The 13,277-nt window shown below is 37.9% G+C and overlaps 1 protein-coding gene across 2 annotated transcripts; it reads left to right on the top strand.

Annotated features, from left to right (window-relative positions):
- Positions 1 to 286: 286 nt before the first annotated feature.
- dctn4 (dynactin 4) lies at positions 287 to 11,807 on the top strand. 2 transcript variants are annotated; one of them, XM_067518785.1, is made up of 14 exons: positions 287 to 491; positions 1,247 to 1,317; positions 1,441 to 1,619; positions 2,843 to 2,886; positions 3,556 to 3,663; positions 4,413 to 4,433; positions 4,938 to 5,011; positions 7,036 to 7,148; positions 7,243 to 7,352; positions 7,467 to 7,540; positions 8,032 to 8,086; positions 8,860 to 8,967; positions 10,199 to 10,296; positions 10,390 to 11,807. In XM_067518785.1, exons 1-14 carry the CDS (start codon positions 306 to 308, stop codon positions 10,607 to 10,609), a joined length of 1,461 nt encoding a protein of 486 aa, XP_067374886.1. In that variant the 5' UTR covers positions 287 to 305; the 3' UTR covers positions 10,610 to 11,807. The 2 variants fall into 2 exon arrangements, with proteins under 2 accessions (XP_067374886.1, XP_067374887.1); XM_067518786.1 differs by lacking the exon at positions 4,413 to 4,433 and having other exon boundaries at positions 288 to 491.
- Positions 11,808 to 13,277: the final 1,470 nt, after the last annotated feature.

The raw sequence follows: 13,277 nt of genomic DNA, 5'->3' as shown, positions 1-13,277 counted from the left end.
AGTTCAATATATGAAACAATACCAATGGACTCAGTTTATAGTAGGACGTTATCCAAGCACTATTAGAAACTATAATGGAATTTTAAAGTGGGAAAATAGTGATGGTGAGGATGTTAAATAATGTCTTTCCCCTGTACCCATCTCTCATAGCTTAATTTACGGTACTTTGATGGAGATGTGAACGTTTGTGTGGAGTATGTGTTCATTTGGTAAGCTAGAGCCTGGCGGTGTCACTGTTCACCACAAGAGGTCGACAACGAGCACGTTGTGTTTCCTCAAAGGCCACAGAACCAGCGGTGACATCAATGCTAGCAGAGCAGTCAGTGAGCTGTCGGACTCAGACCCGCTGGTCAGAGATGGCGTCCCTTTTGCAGCCTGAGAGGGTTGTCTATTTGGTTCGGGGAGAGAAAAGGATCAGAGCCTCTTTATCTCAGCTTTATTTCTGTCGTTACTGCAGTGAACTACGGTCGCTGGAATGTGTGTCTCACGAGGTATGTTAACGTTTCCCCTAATATACTCTGGATATAACAAGCTAACCAACTAGCTAGCTGCTAGCTTTCTCCCGTCTGCGGCTACTTTGTTGTTAGCCGTTTCTTAGTAGCTTTGACAGGAAGCTGGGATCATTGTGAACCACCTCGAGCCTCGTATGGCCAAGACGCATGTCAAGTAAGACGTTTTTACAGCCGCCACCTCTTCTCATTGGCTGTTGAAAACAGTAACTTCCGACAGTGTTAGCACAAAGCCAACAACACAAATGGGTGAAAATGCTAGGTAGCTCTCGCTATATTGAGTTTAGCTAACTTCACACTGTTTGGTTAACGCATGTATAAAAAAACATGTACGACAAGTAAGATCGTATGTTATAACGTCGATCCAACCCTTTTAACCAATTTAACCCATTGAACGTCTTCGGTCTACAATAAAAATCAGCATGTTAACGTGGCTCCCTGTGACGGACACCACACCCAGACCGATTTGTCCCAGATTTAGCCTCTGTGAAAATTTACATTACTAGTAAATGATTTGTCTTTGCATATATGTGATTACAGAGAGTTCATACGAAAGACCGTGGGGAATATTTAGTTCCCTTTGTCACTGTCACAGCATTCTGATAAATACTACTACGATATTATGACAGGCACGTTTATGTATGGTTGCAGTTACCAAAGCTCCAATAATTCAACTGTGTCCTGGCAGGACGGTCTCAAATTAATATGGTGTACACACTCCTGTATCTGGTTTTTAGGTAGACTCACACTATTGCCCGAGCTGTCTGGAGAACATGCCATCTGCAGAGGCAAAGCTTAAAAAGAACAGGTGAGCCGGATCTACAGATGCCTAGAGAAAGCTACAGAACTCCTGCAGGCCATTGCTGACTTGGTATTTGTCTTTTGTCCTGTACTTTCTCCATATTATCTGTGTAACGTTACTCGGCCATAGATGTGCAAATTGTTTCGACTGCCCATGCTGCATGCACACACTGTCCACTCGGGCCACCAGCATCCCCGCTCCTCTGCCTGATGATCCTACCAAGACCACCATGAAAAAGGCCTATTATCTGGCTTGTGGATTCTGTCGCTGGACTTCGAGGGATGTAGGAATGGCTGACAAATCAGTTGGTGGGTACCGAATAATATTTCTCTTCAAGTTTTATTTTGGGTGCAGGCGAACTGTCTAAATTAATCATAAGCACGATCCAAACACTGAATTGCAATCATGTGAGCCATTTTCATATTTACTGTAGAGTTTGGCCAAATTAGAAATCGCCAGTGTGATTAGTAAGCAATAATCATAGCTATATATTAGGCAAAATCATTCTCTTACATGTACTGGGACAGTGGTTTCACCAAGTGTGAAACAATTGTAGGACAGTTCATTATCCAACCCAAATTTAATATTACATTTGCTTATTTTGCAGAGTCTATGAAATGCACAAAGAATGTTTATTATGTATAGTACCTCCATCTGTGTATTATTTTGTCTCTAGTAATTCCACTTGTAGATTATGTGCATAGTGCCTTCATCTATATATTATGTTGTCCACAGTACTTCCACATGTACATTATGTACATATTAGTGCCTATCTTGTACTTACAGTAGACACTGTATATTTTGCACTGCTTATTGCACTTCTGGTTAGACACTAAACTTCATTCTGTTGCCTTGTACTTTACATGTGTAATGACAATAAAGTTTAATCTGATCTCATCTAAATGCCAATGGCAGATCAAATCTTGATTGCATATGTATTCACATATTAATAGTGTACTGACTTTGGCACACAATACAATATTTTTCAGTGGCTGCTTCCTTTATCTGCTAGATTTATTGAAAAAAGACATTCTGACTGCTGACACTGAAATGAGACCAGCTAATGGTTTTCAGAAGACAGAAGAGTTGCAAATACAGAAAACCCCTCTAACCTGACAGAACAACTATGTTAGAGACAGATGTTACTTACCTCATAAATACATTTTTGATTAACAGACATTAGTGTGATGTTGAAACCTGTTGTAAACTAAACTCTACACTAAGCTTTGCTAAAGACATTGATAATTTGTTACACATTCAGACACTAGTACCGTTGAAATCTGTTGAAACTGATGATTAGGAGAGACATCTTCTAAAATGTTATGATGCATTTATATACTGGAGGTTTTCTTTATTTTTTAATTTTTTATTTTTTTTAGCTGCAGTAGGCAGTGATTAGATGGATCCTCTTTATTATAGCCCGGTTGTAACTGAGGAGCTGCTCATTTCTTCATCTCACAAAGAAATGTGTTATAGGTTGTATTTGTTCCTTATGACTGTTTTATGATTTGGGACATTTTGTTTACTACAGCCAGTGGTGGATGGCAGGAACCAGAGAACCCTTATACTCAGCGGGTAAGTCACCTAAATTCTCTTGAGTTGCTCACATTGTTTCCTGTCTACACGCTATATTAGAATAAGTGGGCCTCTGAATAAGTGACAAGCACACATATGCAGTACAAATATGTGTAACTATGTTTTGTTTGTTCCAACGCAGATGTGGTACAAACAACAAATCATAAATTACTTATTTTTCATTTCCCACATTTAAAAACTTCCTTTTGACTTCCCTATAGTAAAATATCTCTCTACCTCTAGCTGAAAAATGCCTCCATATGACATAACTTGGAGGAACCTTCAGTTTGTCATCTCATCACTCTTACTATAAAGATAATCATGGTCAACATGCTTTTTCCGAGCTCCTCCTGATAACATCATCTGAACTCCTAATGATAAAGAACTCCTCCAGGTGATGTCATCTGGAAGAGTTAGAAGCAAAGAAATATTTTAATATAGGGATGCCAGAATGAAGTTTAAAAGCATTATTGTACATTTACACTGTAAACTAAAGCCATAGAAAACACGTTGAGTAAATTTAAATAAAGGTTATGTGGCAGGACATTATTGTCAGCAGTGCTTGGATTACCATGGACCACTTCCTCGCAACTTCTGTTTTATAAAAAAATAAAATAAAAAATACATGGAGAATTGTTTACCAGACTCTGGACTTTTTGTTTTGTATAGATCAACAAGCTGATTGAGTATTACCAACAGTTGGCCCACCGTGAGAAGCAGGAGAGAGACAGGAAGAAAATGGCCAGGAGACGACAGTGCATGCCTCTTGCATTCTCGGTAATCTGCTCCTTCTGAGCACAGCAGTTTAGAAAGAATAAGCAATGTTTTTATGTATTTTTTCTTTTTCAAATTTGAAACAGGTTTTACTGTAATTTTTTATGTGGTTCATATGTATTATTGGAGAAACTAAATCTTCATAACATTACCAATAGTATACTCAAAGTGGGTTGCATTAACCATATGACATGATTAGCACCCTTTTAACCAAAGCAGGACGAAGGATTGGATGCATCAGCTGCTGTAGTGTCTGGCTGCAGTGTAACACTGACATCATGTCCATACTTAGGTGGACAAATATGAAAATGTTATTTACATGTAAAAAAAAAAAAAAAAAAAAAAAAAAAAAATCATCTTCCGGTTGCTTCCAAAAAGGTCTCCCTCTACACTGAAATTTCAAAAGCACAGAAGAAATCCAGCTTAGTCTGTCTGAAGGAAATGTAAATTTAAAATTTCAGTCACCTTGTGTGGACGTGGCCTTTATGCTTCTTGGTCTTGTTCGCATGTTCTTATAACACCTGCATTCTGCTGTTAATGTTAAATAATGCACACTAGTCTTTCTTACTGCAAACTGGACGTGTCTTTAAACACAAACTGCTGCTGTTGTTGGACGTTGTTTTAACATCACTGTTTTCTGTTGCATGTCACCAAATGCCACTATGTTTGCCTAATTGCTTTGGTTTCACCTAGTTCTTTATTCTCTCTTTTCTTTGCTTATGCACTCTGATATTTTGGTTTTTACCCCCCAGCAACACACAATTCATGTGGTGGTGAGTTGGATTTTTCACAATTTGGGTATTCTCATCTTTACAGTAGCACGGTTTCTGTCTCACAAATCACATGAATGTCTCCTTGGTTAAATGTGACTAATATCCACACAATGGGAGCCTTTGTGTTGGTCAGGGAGAGAAGAAATTTAAAAGCGTAAAATCTGTGTAACAAGATTGAAACATTTTTTTTTAACTAATTAAGTGCTAAAACTTCAGTCTTTCAGACTGAATTCTAACCCACTATTCTGTGCTGAATGGCCCCTGTTTCTGTCTTTTACCACTGGACTGAAATATATTTTGGCTTATTTATTATTTAAGTGACGGTTACATTTTTGAAATAAAAGATCAGTCATAAATTCCCTTTTTGAGACAAGAGCTTGTGTTTAAGTAGCCATGTAGAAAAATAGCTGTAGGTGAGATTTGATAAACCATTGTGAGTCCTCCTTATTTTTCAGGAAGCCCAATGCCTGATCTTGTTTTCTCTACTCCCTAAAATTTACTCAGGAAAAATATGGCCTTGGAACCAGACTGCAAAGACAGCGACCTGGAGCTCCCATATCAAGCCTGGCTGGCCTTTCGTAAGTTGCAGTTTTTTTTAGGAATTTTTGTAGGAATTATTGCTGCTTTGACTCCATACACACATTTTTGTCTTTAGTAAAAGTTAAAAAAACACCTGGGTTAGCACGTATTTCAGCCTAGAAATTATACAGTTTACTTTGATATATTCATTTTTTATCCTGCAGCTGTTGTCTTAAAAAATAAAGACCGCAGAGCTGCATTTCAAGGCTGCTGAGCCTTGACATTTGGCTTTGGTACATGGATAAAACATGCTGTAACATCCAGGAGATAAACATCAATTCAAGTTCAAAGTCTCATGTTGATTTAGTGCATAACTACCATGGTATTATTTAACCTCTAACGTATTTGTAAGCAAAACCAGCAGCTACTAAGAAAGTAAAAATTAGTTCATGCCTCGAAAATGTATTGCGATTGGAAGTTTACATACTTTGACGTACAATTGTATACTGTACTACGAGTTATTTGGAGGTGCAGTCATCCTCCAAGCCATCGTAGCAGAGTTTGGCCATGACCTGGTTGCTGCTGAAACACCAGTGTAACTGAAGTTGTTAAAGATTAGCGAATTCAATCCAAATTGAATTACTGGTGATCAGCACACAGTTCATGTCTAGACTTTTCTGTCCAAGATGATGTTGGTCCAACATCATTGGCCTAAAATCAAAGGGGTTGCAGTTTTGGAGCCAGCCGCACTTGGTCTTCACTGACTGCAGAACTTCAGGGCATGATGGGAAATGCCTGGCTGTCACCTGAACCCAATAATTAAAAGTGTTGGATCAAAAACCTGATGTTTTATAGACACATTTCTTCTTTTGTTTAATATGAAATCATTTGAATTGACTTCTTTGAACAAAATAAATGTGACTCATCAGTGCCTGAATACATTAGTTTACATTACAGAGAGTTCACATAAGAATTCACATGTGAACTCTGGACAATATTTAAAGAATTCAGCCTCAGACATTGTCCATTGGCGTTTCACACATGAGACACAGCGTGAGAGCCTGTGTAAGAATTGTCTTAAGGTGTAAAAATCAGCTCGACTTTTGAGTGCGTTATTAGCGTTCACAGGAAGCAAAACATGGTAGAAAACTTAAACTGTGGGAAACACTGTTTTGTTTATAGCACATCTGAGCTGTGCATAGAAACGTCATAAACACGTCCACTCCTTCACTTTTAAATCCTCCAGACAATTTGGAATAGAGCAGTGCATAATATGGACATTGCACTAGAGACTGTGGATAATGTCGCCAGCATTTCCCTTGGACATCTGCCTTCACACATACACCTCCCCTGAAAAAGTCAGGATAGTGTCAGAATTCAAGTGCATGTCTGAAAGGGGCAATAGTGTGTTGTTGAGCACAGTATAGCATAGTATAGACTTTTAAGTCTAGTTCTGTAACATGAAATAAAGTTTATTATGTCATTCAATGACACAATGTTTTTGTGATTGGGATGCGAAGATTCTTAAAGTAACTTATATAACACACAGATGTGAAACTCTGACACAGTATCTGACAGATCAAAATTGATCTGCTGTGGAATAGATAAAGCAGTTCTAACCTCAAACCTATGTACCTAAAATATGTGGACCATGGTTACAATTCTGTGCAACAAATTTAAAGGCCAAATAGGGCAAAAAGATTGCTCAAATATCCAACCAAAGTTTTGCCAGAAGCCTGTTAATAGCTCCCAAAAGTGTCGGCTAAGGTGCTGTATGTGTTTTTTGTTTAGTTTTGTTGATGTCAGCTAACCCTAAATAAATAGAATCCAGTAGTCCAAATTCTTATTTTTTTTTTTTATAAAAGATGTTACACTATCTTTCTGTCTCAGCGTTTAAGAAGAAATCATGGCAGTCATGTCTGTGACGAGTGTATGTAAGCTTCTGATCGTAACTGTATGTGCTTGTGCACTGAGCGGTGGAAACGTAGGAAAATCTCCCCTTATAGTGTACTAAGCTTTTAGTTTCCATCATTATAGGCACTGTAACAAATTGTTGACAGCAGTGTTTGTGTACCTTTACTAGCCTCAAAGAGGGTGAGGACCAGAAAGAGATCACCATTGAACCTGCCCAGGCTCTTGATGAAGTGGAGCCCCTGCCTGAGGATTGTTATACCAGGCCCATCAGTTTACCAGAGGGTAAAATCCTGCCCCGAACACACTATAAATATTGAAAATGTGCTTCTCCCTTATTGGGGTTTGATTGAACCAAAATTGTGTTGTGTTATCTCAGTGACCACACTGCGCCAGCGTCTTCTGCAGTCTGATTTCCAACCTGCAGGGGCGTCTCAGCTCCACCCCAGACACAAACACCTCCTGATGAAGCGCTCACTGCGCTGCAGGGTGAGTATTGTGTCAGGATTTTATTCCTGTAAATCAACCTAACGTGGTGGTGGTTGCTGTTTTTATGTAGATCAGATTTAGATAATATTGCATTTTCCTAATTTCGTCTTTCAGAAATGTGAACACAACTTGAGCAAGCCAGAGTTTAATCCTACTTCAATCAAGTTTAAGATTCAGTTGGTGGCTGTGTGAGTATAGGCCATCAGATTCTGTCTAACGCATGTTTTCTTCTTAATGAACAGCTTTCTTAATTTATAATCAAAAAATCTTTTTCTTTAATCAAGGATATAAAGTTTAAGTTAAGTGCAACTATAAGCATGTTTCTAGAATATTTAGTTAATGCAAATATAGTTTTAGATTAAAACATTTATTCTCACCAAAGGTGGCATTTATTTTGAAAAGAGTATTAGATTTTTTGTTTTCCCTCTTTTAAAATAATAGTTATCACTGTAATTAATTTTCACAGCTTTTCTTTGCTGTGGTAAAAGTTTAACCTATTTTACTTTTAAACTTATAGTCGGTTACAGTAAAGACATAACTTAATTGCAAATTTAATCCTGTCAACCAGTTGTTGCTGTTTTTCATTTTAGCATTTTTTTATTATTTTTTTTTTTTTTTTACAAAATTTTCTGTTTGTATTATAGTTTGTTAATTAGCCTTCTGTCTATTCCTGCCACAGGAGTTATATACCTGAAGTGAGAATAATGTCTATTCCAAATCTGCGGTACATGAAGGTTAGAAAGTGTGTGTGTTTGTGTGTGTGTGGGGGGGGGGTTGTGTGTTTTTGTGCATGCACAGTTTTGATCTGGAGTATAATAGTATATTAACTCTATTCATATATCTCAGCTAAATAGTTTTAGTGTATTGCTGTAGCCTGTAGTTTCTTCAAGGAATATACACTTTTATTTAGAAATCTAAATAATTATCATGTAACTAAGCTCTTCGAGTTCAGGTCAGTCTAAATCTTTACTATTCTATGGGGAAATTAAGTTTGCAGTCCAGGTATTTAGCTGCAGTCTTATCATTGCTCAGAAAAGTAGACCCGTACCAACTTGTGCAAAGATGCATTTAAAACACCATACAAACAATAATCTAGCAATAGTTTAATGAATTAAAGAAATATGACTAAATGTGACTAAATGTGTTTCTGATTATTTAACTAAGGACTGACAGGGCATTAAGTTATAATAATAAAAGTTAATTTAAGTGCAAACAGCAGTATTACAGAGAATGGTAATGAGATTCTTTTAATACTGTGTTGCAAAGCTCTGGAAAAGCCTGATGCAAGAGATTTGAGCACCGATCCAAGGACAGTCTGTCAAGCATCTGACTTCTTTGCATTCTTAAACATTACAGAATGCTACTGTGTGTTTGTCAGCAAGAATCCATGGTCCTTTAGAATCTATTGCAATTGTTGGTAATTTAAGAATTACCCGTTTGACTCTTGGAGATCTCTGTAGCCTCATGGTGTTAACAACGTGACCCGACTCCCACCCTGTGTATTTAGGAGAGTCAAGTGTTGCTGACCCTGACCAACCCAGTGGAGAACATCACCCGTGTCACGTTGGCTGCTTGTGAGGAAGACGATCCAGATAACATCAACAGCACCGCCAAGGTATTTTACTAGTGTTTCTCTTTTTACATGTCCCAAAAGATTGTGCTTACAGAGATCATTGCCTGTTGTCACCCATTGCTACTTATTACAGTAGAAATACTGGGCATTATTGTCCTGACATGCACATACCATTAACAGCCTGTCTTACAAAGACTTCTACACGTTACTAATACTTTTATTAGCACCTTGACAAGATAACACAGGAAACTGTTGTGATTGCTTTCATGAGACTTACCCTGCAGGAGTCAGTAAACACTGAAAGGCCACTGATTCTCCATACAGCTCTGTGGCTCTACTGAACTTTTTTAAGAACCTTTGGGTCATTGCTGTAGTTTACAGCTCAGTGATTGTATGGCTAAATTTCACTGCGGTCATGCTCCGAACTTTCAGCAGCAGACAGTAATTTCTAAAACCATTTGCTGATAAGCCATATTCCTACAGTCTTAATAGTCAGCATCAGAGTGCAGGAAGGTCAGCTCCTTCATACTGCTTGTTCCTTATTGACTAGTTGGCCTTCACTCAATCTCAATTACTCAAAAGAGTTTGGTCCCATTTTTACCCACGTCTGTCACAGCTGAGTGTATGAGGCCTTCAGTAACCACAGGCTGTTTGTTTTGGCCTCTTTAGAGAAAAAGTCATGGGCCAGGCTGCGTAAGGCCTAGGATGTGCTCCTGGGGAAAATAGAGCATCGTCATGACCTATCAATGACATTATGAGCAAAAAGTGTGCAATCCTATCATTCTGCTTGATGTGATGTTCCAAAACCTGGAGGGCAGTGTGAACCCCATCGAGCCATGCTCGGTTGATTTCATCAACCGACTCTTCCAAAGGCTGGGTTCATTCACCTCCTACGTGTATTATTCGACCTGTACATACTGTAAGATTGGTGATGACTGTACAACTATATTCATTTTGCCCTTTTTAGGAATGTTTTCATATGTACTCACAGATTGAGTACATATTCAATTCTTTTAAGAGCAGTAATAAAACTCATTCAAAAAGGGCTATGTGACATAACTTAGGCCTGTAACATTATGTTAAAAGGTCAAAAGGTTATTAAAAGGTCTTCCTACAAACTTATTACAGCTAAACATGCCATAACAGTTTATTACATTTCATCAACTACTGGCATAACAAAAATAATGGTCTTAAAATCCTGTAAGTATATTTAATAATTTCAATGAGATTTACAATAATTTGAATTACACTGAATGCTGTAAATGATTTTAAGGTCATAGTGCCCGGTAAGGAATTGGTCTTGGCAGGAAAGGATGCTGCTGCTGAGTATGATGAACTGGCTGAGCCTCAGGACTTCCATGATGACCCAGAGTATGTTAATACACACACACTCTCTCACTCATTCAACGACACAGAATTAATGGGGTAAGGAAACTCTTAACCTGATCAATGTTGTCTCCACAGTGTTGTTGCTTTCAGGAAATCCAACAAGATTGGTTTCTTCATCAAAGTGATCCCTCAGAATGAAGACGATGCGGATGTCACCGTTTCATTTAAGATCCGACATGACTTCCGCAACCTTGCAACCCCCATCAGGCCGAGCGAGGAGGGAGGCGACGCCGCTGCTGAGGCGATTTGGCTTACACACCATGTAGAGCTGAGGCTGGGACCACTCGCTCCTTGAACATGAATGCTCTATTTAATAAGTAGTCCCAGAGTCCTAATGCTTGACTCTTTGAAGTAATTACTTTAAACTGAGGGATTAATTTCATTTTAATGATTTCTGATTCTGCTTATTGATGTCTAAGAACAGTTTAAGATCTACATAGCACGCAGCTTTTTCAAATTTTGTTTTGTTGTTGCCTAAGTTGCATCATCAGATGCATTGTGAATAGCAATTGCCTAATGGCCTGAACTGCCTGTGCTGCCCAGTTTAAAGGTACATGTTCAACCATGGCTAACTGCAGACTTATATCTGCATTAAGTATAACTTTATTCTTTTGTTTTTAATGTTGCTAAATGCTGTACTGGTATAAGGACACATTGTATTTCACTACATGATCATCCTCCTCAGCTTAAACATTACATCATTTATCAGTTAAAAGTAGTTCTAGTGTGTGGTTACTTAAAGGAAACAGGACCTTACACTGTATATACAGAATATGTGAGTACTTGTTGAAAATTGTTTTGTTTAAAAACTTCACTTATTGCACAGTACAAACCGTATTTCTTTAAACGGTAATCTATAAGCTTCAGTCTACAGCTTCTGTCTCAACATTTAGAGTATTTTTTATAATATTTAATGTATTATGTGTGGATTGATTTGTGGAATATCGGTAAAATAGCAAGTGTTTGGAAGATGAGTGAGTTGTTATACAGGAATACAACATTAAACTTGTGTCAATGTTCAGAATCAGAAATCATAATTGAGAACAATCCATTTTCCAACTGTGCAGCACATACAATTCTGCGCTTCTAGCTGTCGTATCCTTTTCTGCAGACGATAGTAACGCATGCTTTAACTGTAGCACATACTGTACTGCACATGATAGACAATGTTATCACAGTTACTGATTCTGTACTGTTTTCTTATGAAGAAGGTTGTACCCCAGTTCACCTGAAGTCACACAGTAGTTGCTATTGTCACTATGGAAATGATGTATAAGATTCTCTGTAAACTACATAAAATATTGTAGGTTTAATATGTTGGGACACTATTATTTTTCCTTATTTGAAAATGCATCATTTTGGTTTATGGATTTCACTGGCCTTCCCTGTCAGTGTGTATTCTATCTGCTGTCATATTTGTCTCCCTTGTGTAAACTTACAACACAATTAATCTTCTGTACTGGCTAATAAAATAATCATACTTTAAAAAGGTATTTTGCTTACAGTTCACATTGCTTTTTTTTTGTTGTTTTATGGCGCAGCTTTTGTTTGCCACAATTCCCAACTATATGTATTGTGTTGTAATGTTTTTTTTTTCTTTACCACAGGGTGGAGCTACAGGCAAACAGTTTTTAGATAGATGCATGAGAGGGAGCTCAGGGTAGACATATGAGAGAATTCAGGGACATGCATTCTTCAGTACGCTCTTGAATTACACTACAGTCTGAAACGGCACATTTGATAGCAGTGATGTGTGAACTCCAGACAAACAGAAATCCAAGCAAAGCTGGATGCTTTTTTTTTTTAAATGATTGTCATGAGGATAAAACTTCGTCTTGTCAACAAAAGCAGACTCGTAATACCATTTTGTATTTAACACATATCAGTCTTGTTTAGCAATGGTTTGCACCCATGGGGGACAGTTTATCGCCTTTGAAAAGGCAGATCAGATATATGCGATGTAGGCCTGTCGCAGCTCTTCAGTGAGGCCTCTCTGCTGTGTAAACAGACTCACTCCATCTGGGTAATAAAGCCATGATTTTCTTTTATCTCCAACAGATATAAACCGCTCAGAAGAGTGGCCTGTTTGAGGGCCATAAATCACCCCTGAAGAAGAGGTAACAAAGCGGACATAGGGTAAGTCCTTGCCACTGAAACAGCCCAGACTCCTATTTTACAGCTGATTATTGCAGTAGCTGACTTCTAGTGGTGTGCTTTACTATGCACTTGGTGTGGGGTTGCTGCTGCTGTATTACATTTGATTAAAAATGCTGAACATTTTCTATTCTTGTCGACATAATCATGTCCATAATTTAACTTGGATGAATAGTGAGGAGCGTAATTCAAAGTGACTGAACTGCATATCTTATGTAGATTTATGCCCTAAAACTGACTCATAAGCAGACCTTGAATGATCCCCAAAAACACTGTCTGGAAGACAAATTCGGGATTCATCTGGTCAGGATAATATTTTCCTGGATCAAGACTGCAATTATTTCATGCTCTGCATCGTAATGTTCTTATTTGTTGAACCTAATACTCTAAACAGTACTAACATTTGACCCATGATCGTGTTATGGGAATTAGAAATTAATGTCAGGGTTTTCCAGCAGTGTTAAGTAAGTAAGTAGGTTACGCAAGAACTTCTCACTTCTGTCCCTCTCCTCTTTCTCTCTTTTTCTCTTTTGAAGACTGGCATCTTTATTTTTAAGTCTGAGCCAGCCACTCTTAACCAGATGAAAAATTCCTCACTGAAATTCAAGTCTGCACTTGGGACCTTTCGACAATTGCGTCAGGAACCAAAACGTCAGTAACTCACTCACAAAAAAAGAAAAAAAGAAAAAGAACAAGCAACACCTCAATTAAAGGTAGTAATTACATCCATCTAATAAAAAGAGGACATTTAGAACTATGTGTAACTCCTCACATGGATCAACTATACAGTGTGTACTGTAATGTCTATC

This window comes from Channa argus, chromosome 10 (assembly GCF_033026475.1).
Source record: "Channa argus isolate prfri chromosome 10, Channa argus male v1.0, whole genome shotgun sequence".
Taxonomy (NCBI): Eukaryota; Metazoa; Chordata; class Actinopteri; order Anabantiformes; family Channidae; genus Channa; species Channa argus.
The sequence above is the reverse complement of the archived record's forward strand: the minus strand, read 5'-3'. Positions and strand labels throughout refer to the sequence as shown.

Excerpts from the sequence above, each read along its gene's own strand:
- dctn4 (XM_067518785.1), top strand. The coding sequence starts at position 306 with ATGCTAGCAGAGCAGTCAGTGAGCTGTCGGACTCAGACCCGCTGGTCA. Across the intron at positions 3,664-4,412 it reads GCATGCCTCTTGCATTCTCG|CAACACACAATTCATGTGGT; the intron begins GTAATCTGCTCC and ends TTTACCCCCCAG. Across the intron at positions 8,968-10,198 it reads ACATCAACAGCACCGCCAAG|GTCATAGTGCCCGGTAAGGA; the intron begins GTATTTTACTAG and ends AATGATTTTAAG.